General features: G+C 44.4%; 2 protein-coding genes across 5 annotated transcripts in view; both read right to left on the minus strand.

Annotated features, from left to right (window-relative positions):
- The window catches only part of LOC307209894 (uncharacterized protein), a gene marked incomplete at its 3' end in the record, with an annotated part of 54,055 nt that extends 42,983 nt beyond the window's left edge, over window positions 1-11,072 (minus strand). The window contains exon 1 of the mRNA XM_079965266.1: window positions 10,791-11,072. Within this exon, the coding sequence (XP_079821392.1) occupies window positions 10,791-10,954 (164 nt within the window). The 5' untranslated portion in view covers window positions 10,955-11,072. The remainder of the gene's footprint in view (window positions 1-10,790) is intronic.
- Window positions 1-23,139, minus strand: part of LOC307209507 (uncharacterized protein) — a 200,319-nt gene that overhangs the window by 6,150 nt on the left and 171,030 nt on the right. The window lies entirely within an intron of this gene.

Below are 23,139 nucleotides of genomic sequence, written 5' to 3' on the forward strand. Positions count from 1 at the left end.
AAACGTACTCAAATATTCCTCTGCAGTAAAGGAGGCAAATGGAAGCCTTCCCATTGTCTTTGTGCTTACAAATACTGTCTTAAGGAGGGATGAAGAGGGTGAGCCTGTGACCTGGATTCAGGAACTAAAGTATTTACCATCACAAAAGAATGACCAGGCTGCCCAGGTAATGCAGTCAGTGACCATTAACAGGTATCCTTGGGGACAGGTTTTCTGCTGTAGACCGCCTCCTGTGATGTATTCCTGCTGGAGACAGTCTCCTTCTGTATATTTGGGGGGGTGGACTTGGGTGGGCAATTTCAAAAGACTATATAAGGCCTTGCACACCTCCCTCCTGGTTGTGGTGAGGGGGGGGGACACTGTTGCAACAGGGTAATAAAGATCAGGCTTACTAGCCGCTTTGCTTCCCATATACTCTGGTTGGCCTCTGTTATTTTCTCCTACCAATATGGAACCCACTTAAGGACTATATGGGCTCTTGGATACCCCATAAGGGGAAAGGGTCAGGTTTTTTCTTAGAACAAAGGTCATAAGAATAGGTTTGGTTGGCACGCTTATTTATGGCAGGATAAAACTAAAACACACAAGAGCTCTATGACTCAGGTTATTCAGAAAATCCTTTTTACAGTATGGGATTAATATAATAATCCGCTGGAAAGAAAAACATCTCTTTGGCTCCAACCCACAAAAGCAACAGCTTTTTAAAAAATGCAATACGGAAGAAGCAAAGGGCAACTTACAGAGATCTTTTGGACTTTTCGGAAGAAGAAATAAAACTGAATAAACAGGATGAGGTGGGAGGTGTGGTGGCGGATTGGTTTCAATACCATCAAATCATCTTGTTTGGACAAGATAAAGGGAGAGGTTTTTGGACTGAAAGTTCACAGTTTGAAAGAGATATTATTGCGAGGAAAGAGAAAGTGTTTCCTAAATTTCAGGTAGAAAATTGTCCAATCTGAAGAAGTGTGCATGCACACGAAAGCTTATCCCCAGAACAAACTTAGTTGGTCTCTTAGGTACTACTGAACAATTTTTTTAAAAAAAACTTTCCAAAATGTATGAGATACTATTAGAATGGGAAACAAAATAAAACTGGTAAAATCTGCAATGATACACTAGGCCAGAAATTTAGGTCATAATTAGAGCTGGGCTTGAGGTTAATATGCTGTTTCCTAATATTTGAGCTGACATTATATCGCAAATCCAATGTGTATAAGGACTAGGAAACCTCTTCTGAAGGCTGGCGGGGGGCGAAAGTCTTTGTCCCCCCCCCGCCTGCCTTCCTGGGGGCTTTAAAATCGCCCCGGGACAGCGGACTTCTCTGCCGCTTAGTGAAGGAAGCCTTCGCTGCCACCCACCAGCATTTTAAGATCGCCCGGGACAGCGGAGAAGTCCTCTGCTGAGGCTTCCGGTCGGCGCCAGCGATTAATGGCGGACTTTTCCCGGAGCTCCGGGAGAAGCCTGCTCCGCAGGTTCGGGTCCTGCCGCTACAGCGAAGCGGGGACCCTTAAAAATTACAGGTGGAGAAGCCTGTAAACAAGGAGGCTCAGCGGGTACCATTACGACCCCTCCGAACTGCGAAAGAGCCTTTTTAAAGGCTCCGGAACGGTGTTGGGGGGAGCGCGGTGCTGAGAGCCGCTACCCAGCCTGTGGAGCGAAGCCGCGTCGCCATTATCGGAGAGCGCTGATTTCTTCCGGCAAATTGATTCTGAAAGCATCTACTCGTGAGTAGGATTAAAAGCTTAAATTGGACTTTAAAGAGTAAAGATTTAAATACTTAAATTGGATTTTAAAGTTTAAAAGATTGGCCACCACGGGAAAGGTACAAAAGGGAAGTCTGCCTTACCGCATTGTAGTGAGAAGAAAGCAAAGAGACTTTTAAGCTGAAACCTTTGAGGATTGCATTTGAATAACAAACCCATTGCCTAAAAGCAAGATAGCACCTCACTTAGCGGGCAGGAGCGGTGAGGGAGAACTGTCATTGAAACTATTTAACCTGCATGAAAGGAAAGAATTGAACTTTACCCACTGTCTTTTATATCCTGGGAACGGACTGCTTTGTAAGAAGGGAAAAAGAACTTTGAACTGTCAAAAAAGTGAGCCTGGAAATAACTGGGAAAGATACACTGTTGAGGACTTTACCTGGACTGTTACATATTTGTAACTATTTAAGAAAAAAGTGCCGGAACTGGGGATTCTTTCTCTTTTAGAAGAGCTGGGGGGGGGGGACTTTGAAACAATATATCTGCTGTAAGAACTGTGAATTGTGAATGCAAGTTGGGAATTCCCCCCTCTAGAGGAGACTTTGTTACATTGTGAGAAACAACTAAGCAACTAGAAGCTGAGCCACTGGAAATTTACTAGTAAAAACAAATCTAGGAGTGTGGGACTGACCTTGGCCTGGCTGATAGTGGCATGGCAGATGGCAAAGGAAAGATAGATCAGGCTCAGGAGAAAAACCTCAGATCCGGCAAAACTTACAGTACTACACAGCCAAGAAAGGCCTCAGTGATAGGAGCAGCTGCGGCCTCGCAAATAAAATCTAAAGCTATGTCTGCAGAAGATGCTTTGACGACAGCTCTTGGAAAAATAAATGAATCTCTGGAATTTTTAACGAAACAAGGGACTGATACAAGTAAACAAGTAGCTGAGATCTCAAAAAAACTAGATTTGAATACTTCCAGCCTAAAAGAATTGGGAACTCAAGTTACTGCTAATGCTCAGAATATTGGGAGACTCCTAGAGGAATCAGCCACTACACGAAAGATTGCTGAGGAGGCAAAGAAGATTGCAACTGAAACTCAGGGGAAAATACCACCGGTTGTAAAGAAACTGGCGGACCATGATTTATCCTTTGCTATGATAGATCTTCAAAGGAGGGATCGCAACTTAAGATTGAGATTTGTCCCAGAAAGTGAACATGACAACCTGGTGGATTTTATCACAAAAGAATTTTATGACTTTTGGCAAGAAGGCCTGCACGGGGAGAAGGTCAAGATTGTGAGTGCATTCAGACTTGGAATAAGACAAAAAAAGAACAAGCCAAGAGACTGTCTGATTACTTTGGGATCAAAGGAGGAAAGAGATAAAATTTTAAACCTGCACTATCAAAATACACTGCAAATTGAGGATTCTTTCGTGGAGATCTTCAAAGATATCCCAAAGCCCATTCTAGATGTAAGAGAGGACTACAAAGATCTGGTTGTACTACTGAAAAAAAGCAGAATCTTCTTTAGGTGGGAATTCCCCCAAGGCCTATCTTTCAAATACAGAGGAAAGAAAGTTAGAATAAAGACACTAAGTGATAAAGATAAATTCTTGAGAGATCACAAAGAAGACTTAGTGAAGGAAGCAGAACTTGGAGAAGAGCCAACAATATCAGGAAAAGGAATACTGGACTTGGCAAATTTATCGTTTGGACTACAGCCACCAACAGACGAAGAGCAACAATCGGGAGCAGTAGGAGGAGCAAGTAAATAACCCCATCATGGCCCTGCGACTACTGAGCTGGAATTGTAATGGCCTGAATATTCCTCGGAAGAGGAAGAACGTATTTCATATTCTACAGAAACAACAATTGGACTTGATTTGCCTGCAAGAGACACATGTGACAAGAGCACATAGAAAACTACTTATTAATAAAAAATTAGGACATGAATTTATTTCATCGGACAGAGTGAAAAAAAGAGGAGTGGTTATATACGCAAAGGATAGATTGATGCCGAAACAAATATTTAAAGATGAACAAGGAAGATACCTGGCAATTGAAATTCAAGTACAAGGCCAGGAATTTTTGATTCTAGGAATCTACGCACCAAATGAAGGCAAATCTGAATTTTTTAAAAAGTTGCATGAGATTTTGCTGGATTACATGGACTCAAATATAATTTTGATGGGAGATATGAATGGAGTTGTCTCTACAAACATGGATAAAGCACAAAGACAAGTAATTTCTAAAGACGGAAGGTTACTAAAAACATTTTTTGAAATGACTGACAATATGGACTTAGTTGACATCTGGAGATTAAAAAATCCTCTTGAAAGAGAAGGAACCTTCTTTTCCGAAGCCAAAATGACCTGGACTAGAATTGACCAAATATGGGTTACTAGAGGACTGGCATCGAAGATAAAAAAAAAGTGGAAATCTGCCCAAAGACTTGCTCCGACCATAACGCCGTGAAGATGGAGATGAATCAAATAACAGCTGGCACTTTCAGATGGAGGATGAATGACTCATTATTTAGAGACAAAGAATTTTGTAAAAAGGCCCAAAAAACACTAAGAGACTACTTTGAAATCAACATGAGGACAAATGTGGAAAAAAGAGTAATCTGGGACGCAAGCAAAGCGGTCATGAGAGGTTTCTTGATACAACAAAATGCAATAAAGAAGAAAAGCCAAAACGAGAAAAAGGATAAGATCTTAGAAAAAATTAAAGAAGGAGAAAAGAAATTGAGATCAAAACCAAAGTCTCAGGAGATCTTGAGAGAAATTAAATTATACCAAATCCAATACATGGAACTGATGAACCAAGAAATAGAATGGAAAATCAAACAAATGAGACAGAAAACGTTTGATAAATGCGGGAAATTCTTGGCTTGGCAATTGAAGAAGAGACAAAAACTAAATACAGTGACAAATTTAGAAGTGGATGGAAAGAACATTAACAATCCAACTGAAATCAGAAGCTGCTTCCAGAGATACTTTAAACAATTATATGCACAAGGGCCAGAAAAAGAGATTGATATAGAACAATTTTTGAAGAAAAATGGAATGAAGGAAATTTCATGTCAAGACAAAGTGCTTTTGAATCAGAAAATAACTGAACAAGAAATAGAAGATGCCATTCAAAACATGAAACTAGGCAAATCTCCAGGACCTGATGGACTGACATCCAAATACTAAAGGTAAAGGTACCCCTGCCCGTACGGGCCAGTCTTGACAGACTCTGGGGTTGGTGCGCCCATCTCACTCAAGAGGCCGGGGGCCAGCGCTGTCCGGAGACACTTCCGGGTCACGTGGCCAGCGTGACAAAGCTGCATCTGGCGAGCCAGCGCAGCACACGGAAACGCCGTTTACCTTCCCGCTGGTAAGCGGTCCCTATTTATCTACTTGCACCCGGGGTGCTTTTGAACTGCTAGGTTGGCAGGCGCTGGGACCGAGCAGCGGGAGCGCACCCCGCCGCGGGGATTCGAACCGCCGACCTTCCGATCGGCAAGCCCTAGGCGCTGAGGCTTTTACCCACAGCGCCACCCGCGTCGAATGGCTAATACAACCATTGAAGGAAGTCTGTAATGAAATCCTTGAGGGGAAAGAAGCACCTGATACGTGGAAAGAGGCTTATATCACGCTTATACCGAAGACAGAGACTGAAAAGACTCAACTGAAGAACTACCGCCCAATCTCTTTATTAAATGTGGATTACAAAATTTTTGCTGACATTTTAGCTAAGAGACTGAAAAAAGTTTTGATGGGGGAGATTCATAGGGATCAATCGGGCTTCCTCCCGAGAAGGCATTTATCAGATAATGTAAGGAACATAATAGACATTTTGGAAATGTTAGAAGTTAATATAAACACAAAAGCTGTTTTGATATTTGTGGGCGCGGAGAAAGCCTTCGACAATATTTCTTGGACCTTTATGAAGAAGAATCTCCATGGGATGGGGGTAGGCCAAGGTTTTGAAAACGGTATAGGCGCAATTTATTCTGAACAAAAAGCAAAGCTAATTGTAAATAATGTTATTACAGAAGAACTTAAGATAGAAAAAGGGACACGTCAGTGGTGCCCAATTTCCCCACTACTTTTTATTTCGGTCCTGGAGGTGTTGCTGAACATGATAAGAAAAGACCAGCTGATTAAAGGGGTTCAGGTCAGAGCGAGACAATATAAATTGAGAGCATTTGCAGATGACCTGGTACTCACATTGCAAGAGCCGGAATCCAGTACGAAAAGGGTGTTGGAATTAATTCAAGAGTTTGGTCAAGTGGCAGGATTTAAATTAAATAAATTTAAGACTAAGGTATTAGAGAAAAATCTAACAGTAAGAGAGAAGGAGAGGTTTCAGAATGAAACAGGTTTAACTGTGGTTAAGAGTTTAAAATATTTGAGGATTAATATGACAGCCAAAAATATGAACTTATTTAAAGACAACTATGAGAAATGTTGGAACCAAGTGAAAAAAGATTTAGAAATTTGGTCAAACTTGAAGCTTTCTTTGTCTGGTCGAATAGCAGCTATTAAGATGAATGTATTGCCTAGAATGTTGTTTTTGTTCCAAACACTGCAAATTGTTGATAAGATGGAGTGTTTTAAGGGATGGCAGCGAGATATTTCCAAATTTATCTGGCAGGGCAAAAAACCCAGAATAAAATTTAAGATTTTAACTGATGCAAAGGAAAGGGGGGGATTTGCCCTGCCAGAAACTTTACTATGAATCAGCAGCTTTCTGCTGGTTGAAGGATTGGCTGCTCCTTAAGAACACAGACATTTTAGATTTGGAAGGCTTTAATAACTTCTTTGGGTGGCATGCATATTTGTGGTATGACAAAGTTAAGGTTCATAAAGGCTTTAAAAATCATATTGTCAGGAAAGCACTGTACAATGTTTGGATCAGATATAAAGACCTACTGGAGAACAAAACTCCAAGGTGGCTTTCACCAATGGAGGCAAAAGCTGTGAAAAAACTTAATATGGAGTGTATATGGCCGAAATATTGGGAAATCTTAGAACAGGAGGGTAGTAACTTCAAATTGCAGAGTTTTGAGAAATTAAAGGATGAAGTGAGAGATTGGCTCCACTGTTACCAAATAATGGAGGTTTACAAGATGGATAAGAAAATTGGCTTCCAGGTGGAGAAATCTAAACTGGAAACAGAATTGTTAGAACCCAATACTAAGAATTTATCAAAAATGTATAACTTGCTGCTGAAATGGAATATGCAGGATGAAACAGTTAAATCAGCTATGATTAAGTGGGCGCAAGATATTCGTCATAACATTATGTTTGCTGACTGGGAAAGGTTGTGGACCACCGGCATGAAATTTACGGCGTGTAACGCCTTGAGAGAAAATATTATGAAAATGATCTATAGGTGGTACATGACCCCAGTCAAGCTTGCAAAAATTTACCACTTGCCAGATAACAAATGTTGGAAGTGTAAAGAAAATGAAGGCTCATTCTTTCACCTCTGGTGGACGTGCCCAAGGATTAAGGCTTTCTGGAAAATGATATATAATGAAATGAAAAAGATGTTTAAATACACTTTCTTGAAGAAACCAGAGGCATTTCTCCTGGGTATGGTCAGCCATGTGGTGTTAAAGAAGGACAGAACTTTTTTATATGCCACAACAGCAGCAAGGATCCTTATTGCAAAGTATTGGAAGACATCAGACCTACCCACTCTGGAAGAATGGCAGATGAAGATGACAGACTACATGGGACTCGCAGAGATGACGGGCAGAATCCGAGACCAGGAGAAAGAGACAGTGGAAGAAGATTGGAAGAAATTTAAGGACTATCTTAACAAATACTATAAGATTAAAGAATGTTAGATTGACATGGACCTAAAAATATTGTGGTTTTCAGAGACATTAGAGTAAGAAAAGGAATGGAATTCGTAAAAAACTTTTGGGAAATAAGGGAATGGAGTTACTGAAGCTCTTTCCACACTCCACACATTTATATGGTTTTTCCCCTGTGTGAATTCGATGGTGGATTCTAAGTGTTTGACGATCAGTGAACTTCCTGACAGTAAGAGCTGTTCGACAGTGGAATTTGCTGCCAAGGAATGTGGTGGAGTCTCCTTCTTTGGAGGTCTTTAAGCAGAGGCTTGACAGCCATATGTCAGGAATGCTCTGATGGTGTTTCCTGCTTGCCAGGGGGTTGGACTCGATGGCCCTTGTGGTCTCTTCCAACTCTATGATTCTATGAAGCAGTAAAAACGAAAGTGCAACCTTGTGAGCAGAATACTCCACACATCTTGGGGTCTTTGTGTAATAATTGTGCAAGTCAGACTTGAGGCAAGCGCTGAAGGCTTTTTAGGGCTGGCAACCTCTTCTCAATCCCACTGGGTTCCAACAACCGCACTAACACTTAAGTGTACAGAATAGGCACCTGGATGCAGAAGCCAATCCAAAGGGGTGGCTGGTAGTGGAGGTGGTGAAATGCTTAAGTTCTGAGTTTTTCATGTGCACTAAAACTCAGCCTGCTTGGTTGTTGTTTTTTATTTAAAAATTTTTTTTACCAACATGCTATAATATTATTGTTTTAGTTAAATAAATTGTTTAAGTTGTTACTAAGGAAATGATTATTTTTCTCCTTCCAATAAATTACAGCAGAACTGTTGTCCAAATATAGACAGTTAACTTATTAAACCTCAGAATGATTTCATAATAATCTGTCTATTAGTCTAATAGTGTAACCAAATCAGAAATTTTTGATTTAAATAGAATCATACTGACTAGTGATTTATCATAAATTGTGATTGAAATCAATTTGATTTATATCAAATTCACCCTGATTGCAATCTACCACAATGTCTGAAATAGGGGTGGAACTATACAGAGGCGAACAGGACAATGTCCTGGCAGCTGCTGCTACTACTTAGGGGTCTGAAACGGATAAATGAAAATATTATCAATCATCACACACTCAGTTTCATCAGCAGGAAAGCCAAGATGCATCCTAGCAGGACTTTTGGGTTTGCGCTAGGCTATAATTGGTGGTATTCAGGACAATCAAAAGTATGGAGATAAGTCGTAGTGAATACAGATGATCTGGGACAGCCAACACCCTCAGCAGGGAGGCTGGCTGATGGGGGGTCAGGGGTGCTGGAAGGGGAGGGGTCTCTGTCGAGGCTCCTCTCACTTCCTTTAACCCTTCCATGAACTCCCTTTCTCCGTTTCCCCTGCCAGGCGCCCCACGACCCCAGGGATTCCTGGGGACAAACTGGTAAAATCAGCAATGATACACTGGGTCAGAAATATAGGTCATGATTAGAGCTGGGTGATATATTGGTAGAATGCCCAAGACTGGCTTGAAGTTTACATCGTGATAACGGTTTCCTAATACTGAGCTGGCAATATATTATGAATCACAATGTGTGCAAGGGCTAGGCAACACCTGCTTTTCAACATTGCGATAACTTACCAGCTAAACACTGTAATGTTAGTAGCAGCTAAACCTCACAATATCACCTGCTAAATATTGCAGGGCTATTAGCAGATAAAAATCGTAATGTTATCATTACCAAAACTCACAATATCACTTGTGGTTTATTACCAGCTAAACCTCCAATATCACCTGCTAAACGTTGCCATGTTATCAGCAGCTAAACATTTAAATCAGCCACAAGGTCTGAAATAGGGGTGGAACTGTACAGAGGAGAGCAGCACAATGTCCTTGCAATTGCTATTACCTAGGGGTCTAAAATGGATAAATGACAATATTATCAATCATCTCAGCGGGACTTTTGGGTTTGGGCTAGGCTACCAAATGGTGGTATTCAGGACAATCCAAAGTATGGAGATGAGTCCTAGTGAATACAGATGATCTGGGACAGCCAACACCCTCAACAGGGAGGCTGGCTGATGGGGGGTCAGGGGTGCTGGAAGGGGAGGGGTCTCTGTCGAGGCTCCTCTCACTTCCTTTAACCCTTCCATGAACTCCCTTTCTCCGTTTCCCCTGCCAGGCGCCCCACGACCCCAGGGATTCCTGGGGACAAACTGGTAAAATCAGCAATGATACACTGGGTCAGAAATATAGGTCATGATTAGAGCTGGGTGATATATTGGTAGAATGCCCAAGACTGGCTTGAAGTTTACATCGTGATAACGGTTTCCTAATACTGAGCTGGCAATATATTATGAATCACAATGTGTGCAAGGGCTAGGCAACACCTGCTTTTCAACATTGCGATAACTTACCAGCTAAACACTGTAATGTTAGTAGCAGCTAAACCTCACAATATCACCTGCTAAATATTGCAGGGCTATTAGCAGATAAAGATCGTAATGTTATCATTACCAAAACTCACAATATCACTTGTGGTTTATTACCAGCTAAACCTCCAATATCACCTGCTAAACGTTGCCATGTTATCAGCAGCTAAACATTTAAATCAGCCACAAGGTCTGAAATAGGGGTGGAACTGTACAGAGGAGAGCAGCACAATGTCCTTGCAATTGCTGCTACTTAGGGGTCTAAAATGGATAAATGACAATATTATCAATCATCATCTCAGTGGGACTTTTGGGTTTGGGCTTGGCTACCAAATGGTGGAATTCAGGACAATCCTGTATGGCAATGATGATCTGAGACTGCCAGCAGGGAGGCTGGGGAATAAGATGTGATGGAAGGGGAGGGGTCTCTGTCGAGGCTCCTCCCCCTTCCTTTAACCCTCCCATGGACTCCCTCTCTCCGTTTCCCCAGCCAGGCGCCCCACGACCCCAGGGAGAATGGGGGTCCTCAGCCCCACCCCCAGCCCTGCTTGGGGTCCTCCTTCCCCTTCCCGCCCAGGCGGCCGGGGGGGGGCAGGGCAGCTGAGCATCTCTCGGCCCCCCAGGAAAGCGAAAGGGGAGTCTGGCGGTGCTGCTGCTGCTGCCCAGGAGATCTTGCCAGGTGTAGATCCCTGCAGGTGTTGGCTCCCCCCTTCCCCCCTGGGTCGGGGCCTGGATCGGGGCCCCTGTCGACGGGCCCCAGGGAGGGCGCTTTCCTTACGGGGGGGTCTCTTCGTCCTCCCCCCTTATATCCCCCTCCCCTATCCCCCCCTTCTCTCCCTCCCTCTTTACCTCTTGGTCCTCCGCCTCCCTGGCTCCAGATTAGTCCGCTTTCCTTGTCGGCAATAGAAAGGGCTGGGGGGGGGGTTCCTCCACTGACGCCCCTCCTCCCCTCTCCTCGAAACTTCCGGCGCATTTCGCAGCGACACTTCCGGTTCCTTTTGAGACGCGCGCATCCCTAGAGCTACGGCGTGTAGAGCAGCCCCTCCCTGTGTCCGGAGGGGAAGGAGACGGGACGGCGCTGCCTCTGGCCTCCTGCTCTGGGGGCTCCATGGGGACCCGGCCCCCTCCCCCCAACTGCCTCTCCTCCTCACGGGGAGTCTCACTGGGGTCTCCTTCTGGGCCTCCTTCTGCAGGCCAAGCACTCAGCCGGGGTCCTTCTGCATGCAGAGCAGCTGCTGCATTGCTGAGCTAAGCCCCCTAACAGCCAAGCCCCGCTTCAAACACCAGCCCCCCCCCCCCATTAAAAGACTTCAGGTAGTTGTTTTTCTCTTTGACATCTGGTGGGAGGGCGTTCCACAGGGCGGGTGCCACCACCGAGAAGGCCCTCTGCCTGGTTCCCTGTACCCTCACTTCTCGCAGGGAGACGGGTGGATTCCCCCCCTGTCTGCTCCTCCCTCCCTCCTGCTGCATTTGGTTAGTCACCGGAAGCAGAAAGGCACGCTGTTTTTCATTTCAGTGTGGATGCAGTCAGGGCCTTGCAGAGCCAGGCAGAGGCCTAGGCCAGGGAGATAATGTGCCCGGCCTTTTATTTTTTACGCTGGGGATAACTGAAGTCTTATAAATAAGTAAGTATATAAATCATTTTCACAAAAGTTATGCTGTCAAATAATTTTATTTCAAGGCCTGAACCAGACCTGCAGATAAAGACAGAGCATCCCCTGCGATTGTGAATATGCTGACCGAGGCCCCCTTTGGAATCGGAGGCCCTGGCCAAGTGGCCCATATGCCCTCCCCCCCGTCTGGGCCTGGATGCAGTTGACCTGAGCAACCTGCAGCCTGAGTTAGTGAGGGTCCATCACCTCCAGGCAAATAGAAGGGCAAGAAATGGAGGCAGTGAGAGATTTTACTTTCTTGGGCTCCATGATCACTGCAGATGGTGACAGCACCCACGAAATTAAAAGACGCCTGCTCCTTGGGAGAAAAGCAATGACAAACCTGGACAGCATCTTAAAAAGCAGCGACATCACCTTGCCGACAAAGTCCGTATAGTTAAAGCTATGGTTTTCCCAGTAGTGATGTATGGAAGTGAGAGCTGGACCATAAAGAAGGCAGATCACCGAAGAATTGATGCTTTTGAATGGAGGAGACTCTTGAGAGTCCCATGGACTGCAAAAAGATCAAACCTCTCCATTCTGGAGGAAACCAGCCCTGAGTGCTCAGTGGAAGGATAGATCCTGAAGCTGAGGCTCCAGTACTTTGGCCACCTCACGAGAAGAGAAGACTCCCTGGAAAAGACTCTGATGTTGGGGAAGATGGAGGGCACAAGGAGAAGGGGACGACAGAGGATGAGATGGTGGGACAGTGTTCTCGAAGCTACAAACCTGAGTTTGACCAAACTGCGGGAGGCAGTGGAAGACAGGAGGGCCTGGTGTGCTCTGGTCCAGGGGGTCACAAAGAGTCTGACACGACTAAACAACAACAACAACAACATAAATTTGTGTACAAGTGAGCCCAAGGATTTTCCTAGAACAAGATGCCTTCAGTCTTTCTTTGTCTTCATTTACTAGCAAAAGCTGGCTGGTGGCATTTTAAATATTTTTGGCTAAGCTCAGTGGTAAGAAAATCCACTTTGCATGCAGAAGGCCCAATGTTCCAACCCTGGCACCTCCAGGGAGAACTGGGAATGTCCCCCATTTAAAATTACAATGTCCTGTGATGGTGTTGCTTAAACAGGGACAGGGACAGAATTGGGCTCACAGGTTTCCTGCAGGGCCCACTGAGTTTCTGTCTCGCCCTCCCTGAAAACCTGCGGAACCATTTCCCCCCTAGGTATATTATTGTGGGTCTGACATACGTCTGGATTTTCCTGAGATTTCAAAGGTGGAATTGACGTCCGGGGGGGGGGGGATTTCCAAAAGAAGGCACTTTGTCCTGGATTTGTTGTTGTTGTTTAGTCGTTTAGTCGTGTCCGACTCTTCGTGACCCCATGGACCAGAGAACGCCAGCCACTCCTGTCCTCCACTGCCCCCCGCAGCTTGGTCAGACTCATGCTGGTAACCTCGAAAACACTATCCAACCATCTCGTCCTCTGTCGCCCCCTTCTCCTTGTGCCCTCCATCTTTCCCAACATCAGGGTCTTCTCCAGGGAGTCTTCTCTTCTCATGAGGTGGCCAAAGTACTGGAGCCTCAGCTTCACAATCTGTCCTTCCAGTGAGCACTCAGGGCTGATTTCCTTCAGAATGGAGAGGTTTGATCTTCTTGCAGTCCATGGGACTCTCAAGAGTCTCCTCCAGCACCATAATTCAAAAGCATCAATTCTTCGGCGATCAGCCTTCTTTATGGTCCAGCTCTCACTTCCATACATCACTACTGGGAAAACCATAGCTTTAACTATACGGACCTTTGTTGGCAAGGTGATGTCTCTACTTCTCAAGATGCTGTCTAGGCCTGTCATTGCCCTTCTCCCAAGAAGCAGGCGTCTTTTAATTTCGTGGCTGCTGTCACCATCTGCAGTGATCATGGAGCCCAAGAAAGTAAAATCTCTCACTGCCTCCATTTCTTCCCCTTCTATTTGCCAGGAGGTGATGGGACCAGTAGCCATGATCTTTGTTTTTTTGATGTTGAGCTTCAGACCATATTTTGCACTCTCCTCTTTCACCCTCAATAAAAGGTTCTTTAATTCCTCCTCACTTTCTGCCATCAAGGTTGTGTCATCTGCATATCTGAGGTTGTTGATATTTCTTCCGGCAATCTTAATTCCGGCTAGGGATTCATCCAGCCCAGCCTTTCGCATGATGAATTCTGCATATAAGTTAAATAAGCAGGGAGACAAAATGCAGCCTTGTCGTACTCCTTTCCCAATTTTGAACCAGTCAGTTGTTCCATATCCAGTTCTAACTGTAGCTTCTTGTCCCACATAGAGATTTCTCAGGAGACAGATGAGGTGATCAGGCACTCCCATTTCTTTAAGAACTTGCCATAGTTTGCCATGGTCGACACAATCAAAGGCTTTTGCATAGTCAATGAAGCAGAAGTAAATGTCTTTCTGGAACTCTCTAGCTTTCTCCATAATCCAGCGCATGTTTGCAATTTGGTCTCTGGTTCCTCTGCCTCTTCTAAATCCAGCTTGCACTTCTGGGAGTTCTCGGTCCACATACTGCTTGAGCCTTCCTTGTAGAATTTTAAGCATAACCTTGCTAGCGTGAGAAATTAGTGCAATTGTGCGATAGTTGGAGCATTCTTTGGCACTGCCCTTCTTTGGGATTGGGATGTAGACTGATCTTCTCCAATCTTCTGGCCACTGCTGAGTTTTCCAAACGCTGGCATATTGAGTGTAGCACCTTAACAGCATCATCTTTTAAAATTTTAAATAATTCAGCTGGAATACCATCACTTCCACTGGCCTTGTTATTTGCAGTGCTTTCTAAGGCCCATTTGACTTCACTCTCCAGGATGTCTGGCTCAAGGTCAGCAACCACACTACCTGGGGTATATGAGACATCCGTTTCTTTCTGGTATAATTCCTCTGTGTATTCTTGCCACCTCTTCTTGATGTCTTCTGCTTCTGTTAGGTCCTTTCCACTTTTGTCCTTTATTATGGAAATCTTTGTACGAAATGTTCCTTTCATATCTCCAATTTTCTTGAACAGATCTCTGGTTCTTCCCATTCTATTGCTTTCCTCTATTTCTTTGCATTGCTTGTTTAAGAAGGTCTTCTTGTCTCTCCTTGCTATTCTTTGGAAATCTGCATTCAATTTCCTGTTTGTTTCACGATCTCCCTTGCATTTTGCTTGCCTTCTCTCCCCCGCTATTTGTAAGGCCTCATTGGACAGCCACTTTGCTTTCTTGCATTTCCTTTTCATTGGGATGGTTTTCGTTGCTGCCTCCTGTATAATGTTACGAGCCTCCATCCATAGTTCTTCAGGCACTCTGTCCACCAAATCTAAATCCTTAAACCTGTTCCTCACTTCCACTGTGTATTCATAAGGGATTTGACTTAGATTGTATCTTACCGGCCCAGTGGTTTTTCCTACTTTCTTCAGTTTAAGCTTGAATTTTGCTATAAGAAGCTGATGATCTGAGCCACAGACAGGTCCAGGTCTTGTTTTTGCTGACTGTATAGAGCTTCTCCATCTTTGGCTGCAGAGAATATAATCAATCTGATTTCGATGCTGCCCATCTGGTGATGTCCATGTGTAGAGTCGTCTCTTGTGTTGTTGGAAAAGCATGTTTGTGATGACCAGCTTGTTCTCTTGACAGAACTCTATTAGCCTTTGCCCTGCTTCGTTTTGATCTCCAAGGCCAAACTTGCCAGTTGTTCCTTTTATCTCTTGACTCCCTACTTTAGCATTCCAATCCCCTATAATGAGAAGAACATCCTTCTTTGGTGTCACTTCTATAAGGTGTTGTAAGTCTTCATAGAATTGGTCAATTTCAGTTTCTTCAGCACCAGTAGTTGGTGCATAAACTTGGATTACTGTGATGTTAAAAGGTCTGCCTTGGATTCGTTTCGAGATCATTCTATCATGGATTTAAGACAAGTCAATTGAAAACTCATGGGCTTTTTTGGTGTTTATTTGGGGCCTTGTCTAAAAAAGAAAAAGTTATACAATTTTGGGGGTGTCCTGGTTTTTACTTTTTGAAATATGGCAACACTTATTATTCTGGGCTCTGCTTGAACGGAAACTCCCTTTTAGAGCTCAGTTGGTACAGCATGAGACTCTGAATCTATGGATCGGGGCTTTGAGCCCCACTTTGGGAAAAATATTCCTGCATTGCAGGGGGCTGGACTAGGTGACCCTCGTGGTCCCTTCCAACTCCAACTCATTATATTCTTGTAAAGAAGCTGGTAAAATGCAGTCTTGACTATGCTACCACTCAGTGGATTTGTAACTGGCTGACTGACCGAACCCAAAGGGTGCTCATCAATGGTTCCTCTTCATCCTGGAGAAGAGTGACTAGTGGGGTGCCACAGGGTTCTGTCTTGGGCCCGGTCTTATTCAACATCTTTATCAACGACTTGGATGATGGACTCAAGGGCATCCTGATCAAATTTGCAGATGACACCAAACTGGGAGGGGTGGCTAACACCCCAGAGGACAGGATCACACTTCAAAACGACCTTGACAGATTAGAGAACTGGGCCAAAACAAACAAGATGAATTTTAACAGGGAGAAATGTAAAGTATTGCACTTGGGCAAAAAAAATGAGAGGCACAAATACAAGATGGGTGACACCTGGCTTGAGAGCAGTACATGTGAAAAGGATCTAGGAGTCTTGGTTGACCACAAACTTGACATGAGCCAACAGTGTGACGCGGCAGCTAAAAAAGCCAATGCAATTCTGGGCTGCATCAATAGGAGTATAGCATCTAGATCAAGGGAAGTAATAGTGCCACTGTATTCTGCTCTGGTCAGACCTCACCTGGAGTACTGTGTCCAGTTCTGGGCACCACAGTTCAAGAAGGACACTGACAAACTGGAACGTGTCCAAAGGAGGGCAACCAAAATGGTCAAAGGCCTGGAAACGATGCCTTATGAGGAACGGCTAAGGGAGCTGGGCATCTTTAGCCTGGAGAAGAGGAGGTTAAGGGGGGATATGATAGCCATGTTCAAATATATAAAAGGATGTCACATAGAGGAGGGAGAAAGGTTGTTTTCTGCTCCTCCAGAGAAGCGGAAACGGAGCAATGGTTCCAAACTACAAGAAATAAGATTCCACCTAAACATTAGAAAGAACCTCCTGACAGTGAGAGCTGTTCGACAGTGGAATTTGCTGCCAAGGAGTGTGGTGGAGTCTCCTTCTTTGGAGGTCTTTAAGCAGAGGCTTGACAACCATATGTCAGGACTGCTCTGATGGTGTTTCCTGCTTGGCAGGGGGTTGGACTCGATGGCCCTTGTGGTCTCTTCCAACTCTATGATTCTATGAACTCTGCAATTCTAGGATTCTACTATGTGTAGAGGAAAGATGGCCCTCTTGTGGGCAGTGGAGGAATGATGTAATGTTGGTTGGTGGGAACTGTTCTTGAGTGTTGCCTTGTCACATGCAACACCACAACAGTCCTGTGAAAGGAAGGGGGTGTGTGCATTTCTGCAGGCTCTTGAAGCTCTTTCCGCACTCGGTGCATTTAAATGGTTTCTCCCAGGGTGAGTTCGATGATGGGTTCTCAGCTCTCTACTCTCAATAAAACTCTTTCCACATTCCATGCATTTTAATGGTTTTTCCCCTGAGTGAGACCACTGGTGTCTTCTTACTGCACCACTCCGACTGAAGCTCTTTCCACACTCCACACATTTATATGGTTTTTCCCCTGTGTGAATTCGATGGTGAATTCTAAGTGTTTGACGATCAGTGAAGTTCTTACCGCATTCCATGCAATTAAATGGTTTCTCCCCTGTGTGAATCCTTTGATGTCTTCTTACTGCTCCATTAGAAGTGAAGCTCTTTCCACACTCCATACATTTCCAACTCTCTCCACCAAGGCCCAAAAATCAGCTGGCTCTCAGCCCATCATCACTCACGCCAGCACTCCGCATTCTCCCCCTCCCTATCTAACATTATATTATATCTGTTTTATACTTGAGAGACATGACCTTCATTTCTTTAAAGACCTGTCTATACAACTTTATATACAAATACCAGAACTTCACATGCACTCCATGCATTTAAGACTGATTTCCCATTATCTAAGTTCATTGATGGGAAGGAAAGTGAACTCTGAGAGAAATACGTTCAGGAGGTCTGTTCTTAACCTGAAACTGTTCTTAACCTGAAGCACCACTTTAGCTAATGGGGCCTCCTGCTGCTGCTCCGCCGCCGGAGCACCGTTTCTGTTCTCATGCTGAAGCAAAGTTCTTAACCTGAAGCACTATTTCTGGGTTAGCAGAGTCTGTAACCTGAAGTGTATGTAACCCGAGGTACCACTGTATTAATAAAATTATCTATATATAAAGCAATTGAAACACTTCCCACACTCCTTCCATTCAAACCATTTAAGATTTTTCAGTTTGTGGATTGTAGGGTTTCAACTCGTAAAGCTTTTCCTCCTTGTGAGTCCATTGATGGTTTCTAAGAACATCAGGACTGAAGCTCTATGTACGCTCCATATACGTAAGTGGTTTTCCCTTTTTGAGTTCGCTGGTGTTTGCTAAGGTTTCCACTTCTATTGTTGATCTCGTCTAAGTTTCCCGTGTGTGAAATTAGGGTTCCACTCTGAAAGAAACTCTTTCAACTCTCCATACATTTAAATGATTTTTCCTGTGTGAGTCCGTTGATGTCTTCTAACATTTCCAGCATTGGTGAAGCTGTTTCCACACTCCTTACATTTAAATGGTTTTCCCCCTGTGTAAGTCCGTTGATGGATTCTAAGTGCTGTACCATCAATAAAGCTCTTTCCACATTCCATACATTCAAAGGGTTTTTCTCCTGTGTGAGTCCGTTGATGGATTCTAAGTGTTCCACTACAAGTGAAGCTTTTTCCACATACCATACATTCAAATGGTTTTTCCCCTGTCCACCTGTCCCCCCAGCAATTCTCTTCCATCGACTGTCACTACTTTTAGGGGCATCGTGGCAGGCAGGAGCGCTATGCTATGTTGCTTGATAAAACCCACTCCTATAAAATCTGCATTGCTACCAGAGTCAATGGTAATAGGGACTTCCATGGTGAGCCCATTGGGAAGCTGGAGTGCTGCGGTGAGCTGCACCACTGGTTTGGGCGGGAGGGGGTCTGTGGGCTGTAAGATTCCTGGGGACTGCTTCACTGACACGTCTGGCTGGGCCCCAGTGGCTCTGCTTCCAGCCAGACTTCGTCGTTTCCCTGCTGTGGTTCTCTCTGCTGAACTGCTTCTGTCACTGTTGCTGAGGCTGCAGTGTGCTTGTGGAGCCTCTGGGGGCACTCTTTTGCCATGTGCTGAGCACTGTCGCAGATGTAACACTTCCTGTTCCCTCTAGGAGGCTTCACTTTGGCTGCTCCCGGTGTTAGGGCTCTGGTTGCTGACTGAGCCTTGGCACCACCTATCTCCATCGGCTCCTTTCCCCCTCCCAGTGGAGGCGTGGATTGAGCGCGCGCTGAGTCCCTGGGAAAGAAAGGAGGTGCTCTCGCTGGTGTGCGTCCCCAACGCCCTTCGTCTTTGTTCCAGGGACGTTCTTCCAGACACACCCCAATCGTCAGCGCTCTCTGGACAACTTCTTGAGTGCTCTGGGGTCTCTCCCCCCTTGCGATTTCGTCTTTCACAGCCCCGTTCAGCCTTGTTTCAATCCATGTATCTCCTTTCTGGCGACATCTACATCTATCGCTGATAAAAAACAAGCATCCATTGCCTTAATGAAGGCATTCGCGTTTTGGAGGGCTGGATCATTATCTCTCCACAGATTGCGCAACCACGCTTTAGCTTCTCCATGGAGATGCGTTAGTATGAAGCCTACCTTCTCCTGCTCATCTCTAAAGTCCTTTTCCAGTAACTTTAGCGCAAAAACCACGTCTGCTCTGAAGTTAGGATAGTGCTGCAGACTCCCATCGAAATGAGACACAAGGCTGCCTCCTCTCTTTCCCAGCCCAATCCCCTCTGGTCTGGCTCCCGGTAGCCCCTGTTTAGTCAACATTTCCAACCTGGCTTGCAGATCCTTGCAGACAGCAGCTGATTCCTCTTCTCTCCTCCTGGACGCTAGTATTTCTGCGTTGAGTTGTGTCACTGCGTGTTGCAGAGCTGCCATTTGTTCTTCGGTAGTCATCTTGTGCTGCTTTCGTGAGCTCGCGAAGTACCAATCTTCGCCCCTCGCTGCGTCCACTCACGTTGCGAGGTTTTTAGGGGACGGTACTTACTGTCAGAGCTGCCCCTAGGTCCCAGCTCACAGAGGACCAACGCGAGGCTGTCGTTATGTACAAAAGTCTTTATTGAGGTTCAGTTTCCATTTCCAAGCCGCAGCGCGCAGCTCTACGTCTTAACCCTAGACCGGCGAAGTACCATCTGAGTCTCCTCCCCTATGACACCAGTTTAAGATCCTAGCCCGGCTCCACCTTTTACGCTGCTCTCTCCTCCTCTGGGTCCTCCTGCCCGCTGGGGCATTGCCCTTTCTGGACTCTTCCGACGCTGAGTCGCTTAGCTCCTCCCCCTCCCTCCGGCGGGCTTTAGGACCCGGTTCCCAATCCTCATTCTCTGCTGTCCCGCGCTCCTGTACATTTGAACTTGCCTCTCGCGCCAACCCAGTGACCTTCCTACTGACCGTTACACTACTTCTGTCACTGCTTCCCTCTTCCGGGATACTGGCCAGATCTGACCTCCCCTCCGTTGTCTGACTCTCCGATGGAGGTGTGGTCAGCCCTGCCTTATCTTCTCTCCCTGGTGGGGAATGCACTGGCCCCGATCCTTGGGACTCTTCCCCCCCACTCTGCTCTCGTGGGGAAGCTGGTCCTGATTTCCAACTACTGCTCTGGGAGTCCCTGCTGCCCCCTTGCTCCTGGGGCGTTCCCCTTGGGAACCCCCTACCCCTGGCCACTGGCGCCCCCTTCTGTGAATCTTCCGATTCGCTTGAGAGGCTCATGGAATCCCTCGGGCCACTGTCATCTTCTCCTACGCTCCCCTCGGATTCTTCCCCTTCGCTCTCCATCTCCTCTCTTCCCTGTGCCTCTGCTCCTGAACCCCTATGCAAGTTCAGAGACATTATTAACTTTTGTATCCCATTTAAATCAAATCCAGGACTGGTTTTATTATTTGAGTGGGTATATCAACTGAAATAACCCTATGCTTATAAAATATTCTCTCCCAAATTCTCTTCCTATCTTATCTTAGGAAAATAATAATAATAATAATAATAATTTATTATTTGTACCCCGCCCAGAGGGTACAGAGGGTTCTGTATAAAGCTGGATACTTTTATTTTCCTCTTCCTTAGTACATGATAGGAGCATTGATTGTGCTCTCTTCCCCAGTAGTGCCTGTGTACATAAGTATGTGTGTGTCTCTTTGGTAGTACAAATCTTGCTGTGGAATCTTGCTGTGAACCCTATATTTTGGAGGGTTGGACTAGATGACCCCAGGGTCCCTTTCAACTCTCCCAATTTGTGGCTGTGTGGAAGGACATGTGTCCGCAAGCATTGCAGGGTAATTCTTAAATTCTGGTGTGGTGATGGAGTTGAAATTCAGCCTAGCTTTGCTCTTTAGTTTTAAAAGGTGAGAGGTGAAGCTGTGATGTTTTGAAGCACAACTGGTAATATCAAGCATTTGAGTGATTACAGTGTTTATCATTTTGTCTACTATTTAAAAATCGGACTTCAAAGTCAATTCAAAGTTTAAGCACATACAAATACATATGGGCCTTGACCAATCCTGTAAATAAAGGGCAGGAATTTTTTTGTCTGCAAATGGGAAGGCCGAAATAACTTAGAATGTTAAAAATCCTATGAATTCTGACTCTCTGGCCATTTCCCCCCCATATATAAGGGCGTGGCATTGTTCCGCGAATGGCCAGAGGGATATTAGCCCTTTCCTGTACATAAAGGAAGCAGTCGCTTTGCTTGGGCTGAAATTGCTAGCTTTGGTTGGTGAATACTTCAGGTGCTGAGTTTCTCTTTTTGTTTTAAAATCTAACCCTATTTTTAAAATCTACTCCTTACCCTTCCCTTATTCAAATTCTAATTTAGCCAAAAGATGCAACATTTCAATAGTATAAAAGGTTTGCTGAGACATGAACTCCGCACATGCACAGAGGCTAGATCAGCTAAAAAAAAAAAAGATAGGAAAAGAAAAGAGAGAGAGAGAGGAAGGAGGGGGAACTGTAGGGGGGGGGAGAGGAGGTTTATGTAAAACTTGGAACCATTGAGAGAAATCACCCTTAATCTTAACATGCCAAATTCTTTTCACAGGTAAATATCAAAGCATTCCACCCCTCAATGGGATTTAAATCACAGACTTTGTTTGTGTGCATTTTAACAGGATATGTGAACCCCGATAACAAAGTGTTTGTCCCTTTTTCCTCCCACAGCAACTTTCTTTCTGTTCTGTGAAACAAGTCTGAATCCCTACTATATTAGTGACTTCCATCTCTTTGTGGCTTTGACACTTTTAGAGTTACGAATAATCTGTTTTCACTTATTTAATCCGTTTTTCCATGATGTCCATGAAGTTAATCGAAGCACAACCAAACATTGTTTGTGGAATGGTGTTTGTTTACCTTTTGCCTGAGCATTTCTTAATAATTCTGTCATTTTGGCTGGTTCAAGGCACTTGCACAACTTTAAATTGCCATTAAGTCATTTCCCAGTATTTTGCTATTAACATTCTAGCTGATGTTGTAACATCAAGAAACACTCTTTTATTTTCATTGTTACTTCAGATTTCTTAAAATTGTGTGTCTTAGCATTTATTTATTTTTGGTTCCTCATAGGTCATTGTGTGTATGTGTGTGCGCGCGTGTTTGTGTGTGTTATTATTATTTTAACCTTGTATTTTCTTACAGTTCTCTTTCTCTACATATGGAGTAATTTTTTATTTAATAATATGGGAGGGAGAAGAAAAACCAAAGTGAAGGAAAGCAAACAAACTTAGCAGATAATAACAGTAATTATATGGAAATGTGATAAATAATATTGAAATGAATAAAATGCTTAATCCGCTAAGATTTTTATTATTTGCAGCTTCCCACGGAAACTGAAGGACATTCTTTTGCCTTTCGCCCCTTCCCCCCTTTTTTTAACTCTGTCTTTTAAGCCCACCCTGCCCCTTACAGGATATCACTTCTACAAAGGTGTTACTACAGATCCAATGAAAACCTTCGCCACCACAAGACCTGCAACAACAACAGACACCAAAGTTTTCAAAGTGGCCACACCTATCTCTTTCAAAGGATATAGACTGCCGGGGAAGTGGGGCTGACAAAGGGGGGAGGAGGTGAATTGCAAGGACATTTTCTCACTTTTGAACCTCAAGACTGTGCTCCGGCATTGAGAAGATACATGCGTAAAAATATCACAATTGTCTCAAGATATGCAACTGATACTTAATTAGTTTGTTTTGTATTATGTGTTATTACGTAGGAATGTTGAAATGTGTCTGACAGTGTGTCATTTCCACAAATGGGGGGGGGGCTATTTTTGTGTGTAATTGTTTTATGTCTAATGTCTTATTCCTTACACCCCAGTGGAGGATCCTCATACATTTTATGCCTTTTAACAGATCAGGCTATTATGTAGTCCAATGT

This window comes from Podarcis cretensis, assembly GCF_951804945.1.
Source record: "Podarcis cretensis genome assembly, chromosome: 2".
Classification (NCBI taxonomy): domain Eukaryota; kingdom Metazoa; phylum Chordata; class Lepidosauria; order Squamata; family Lacertidae; genus Podarcis; species Podarcis cretensis.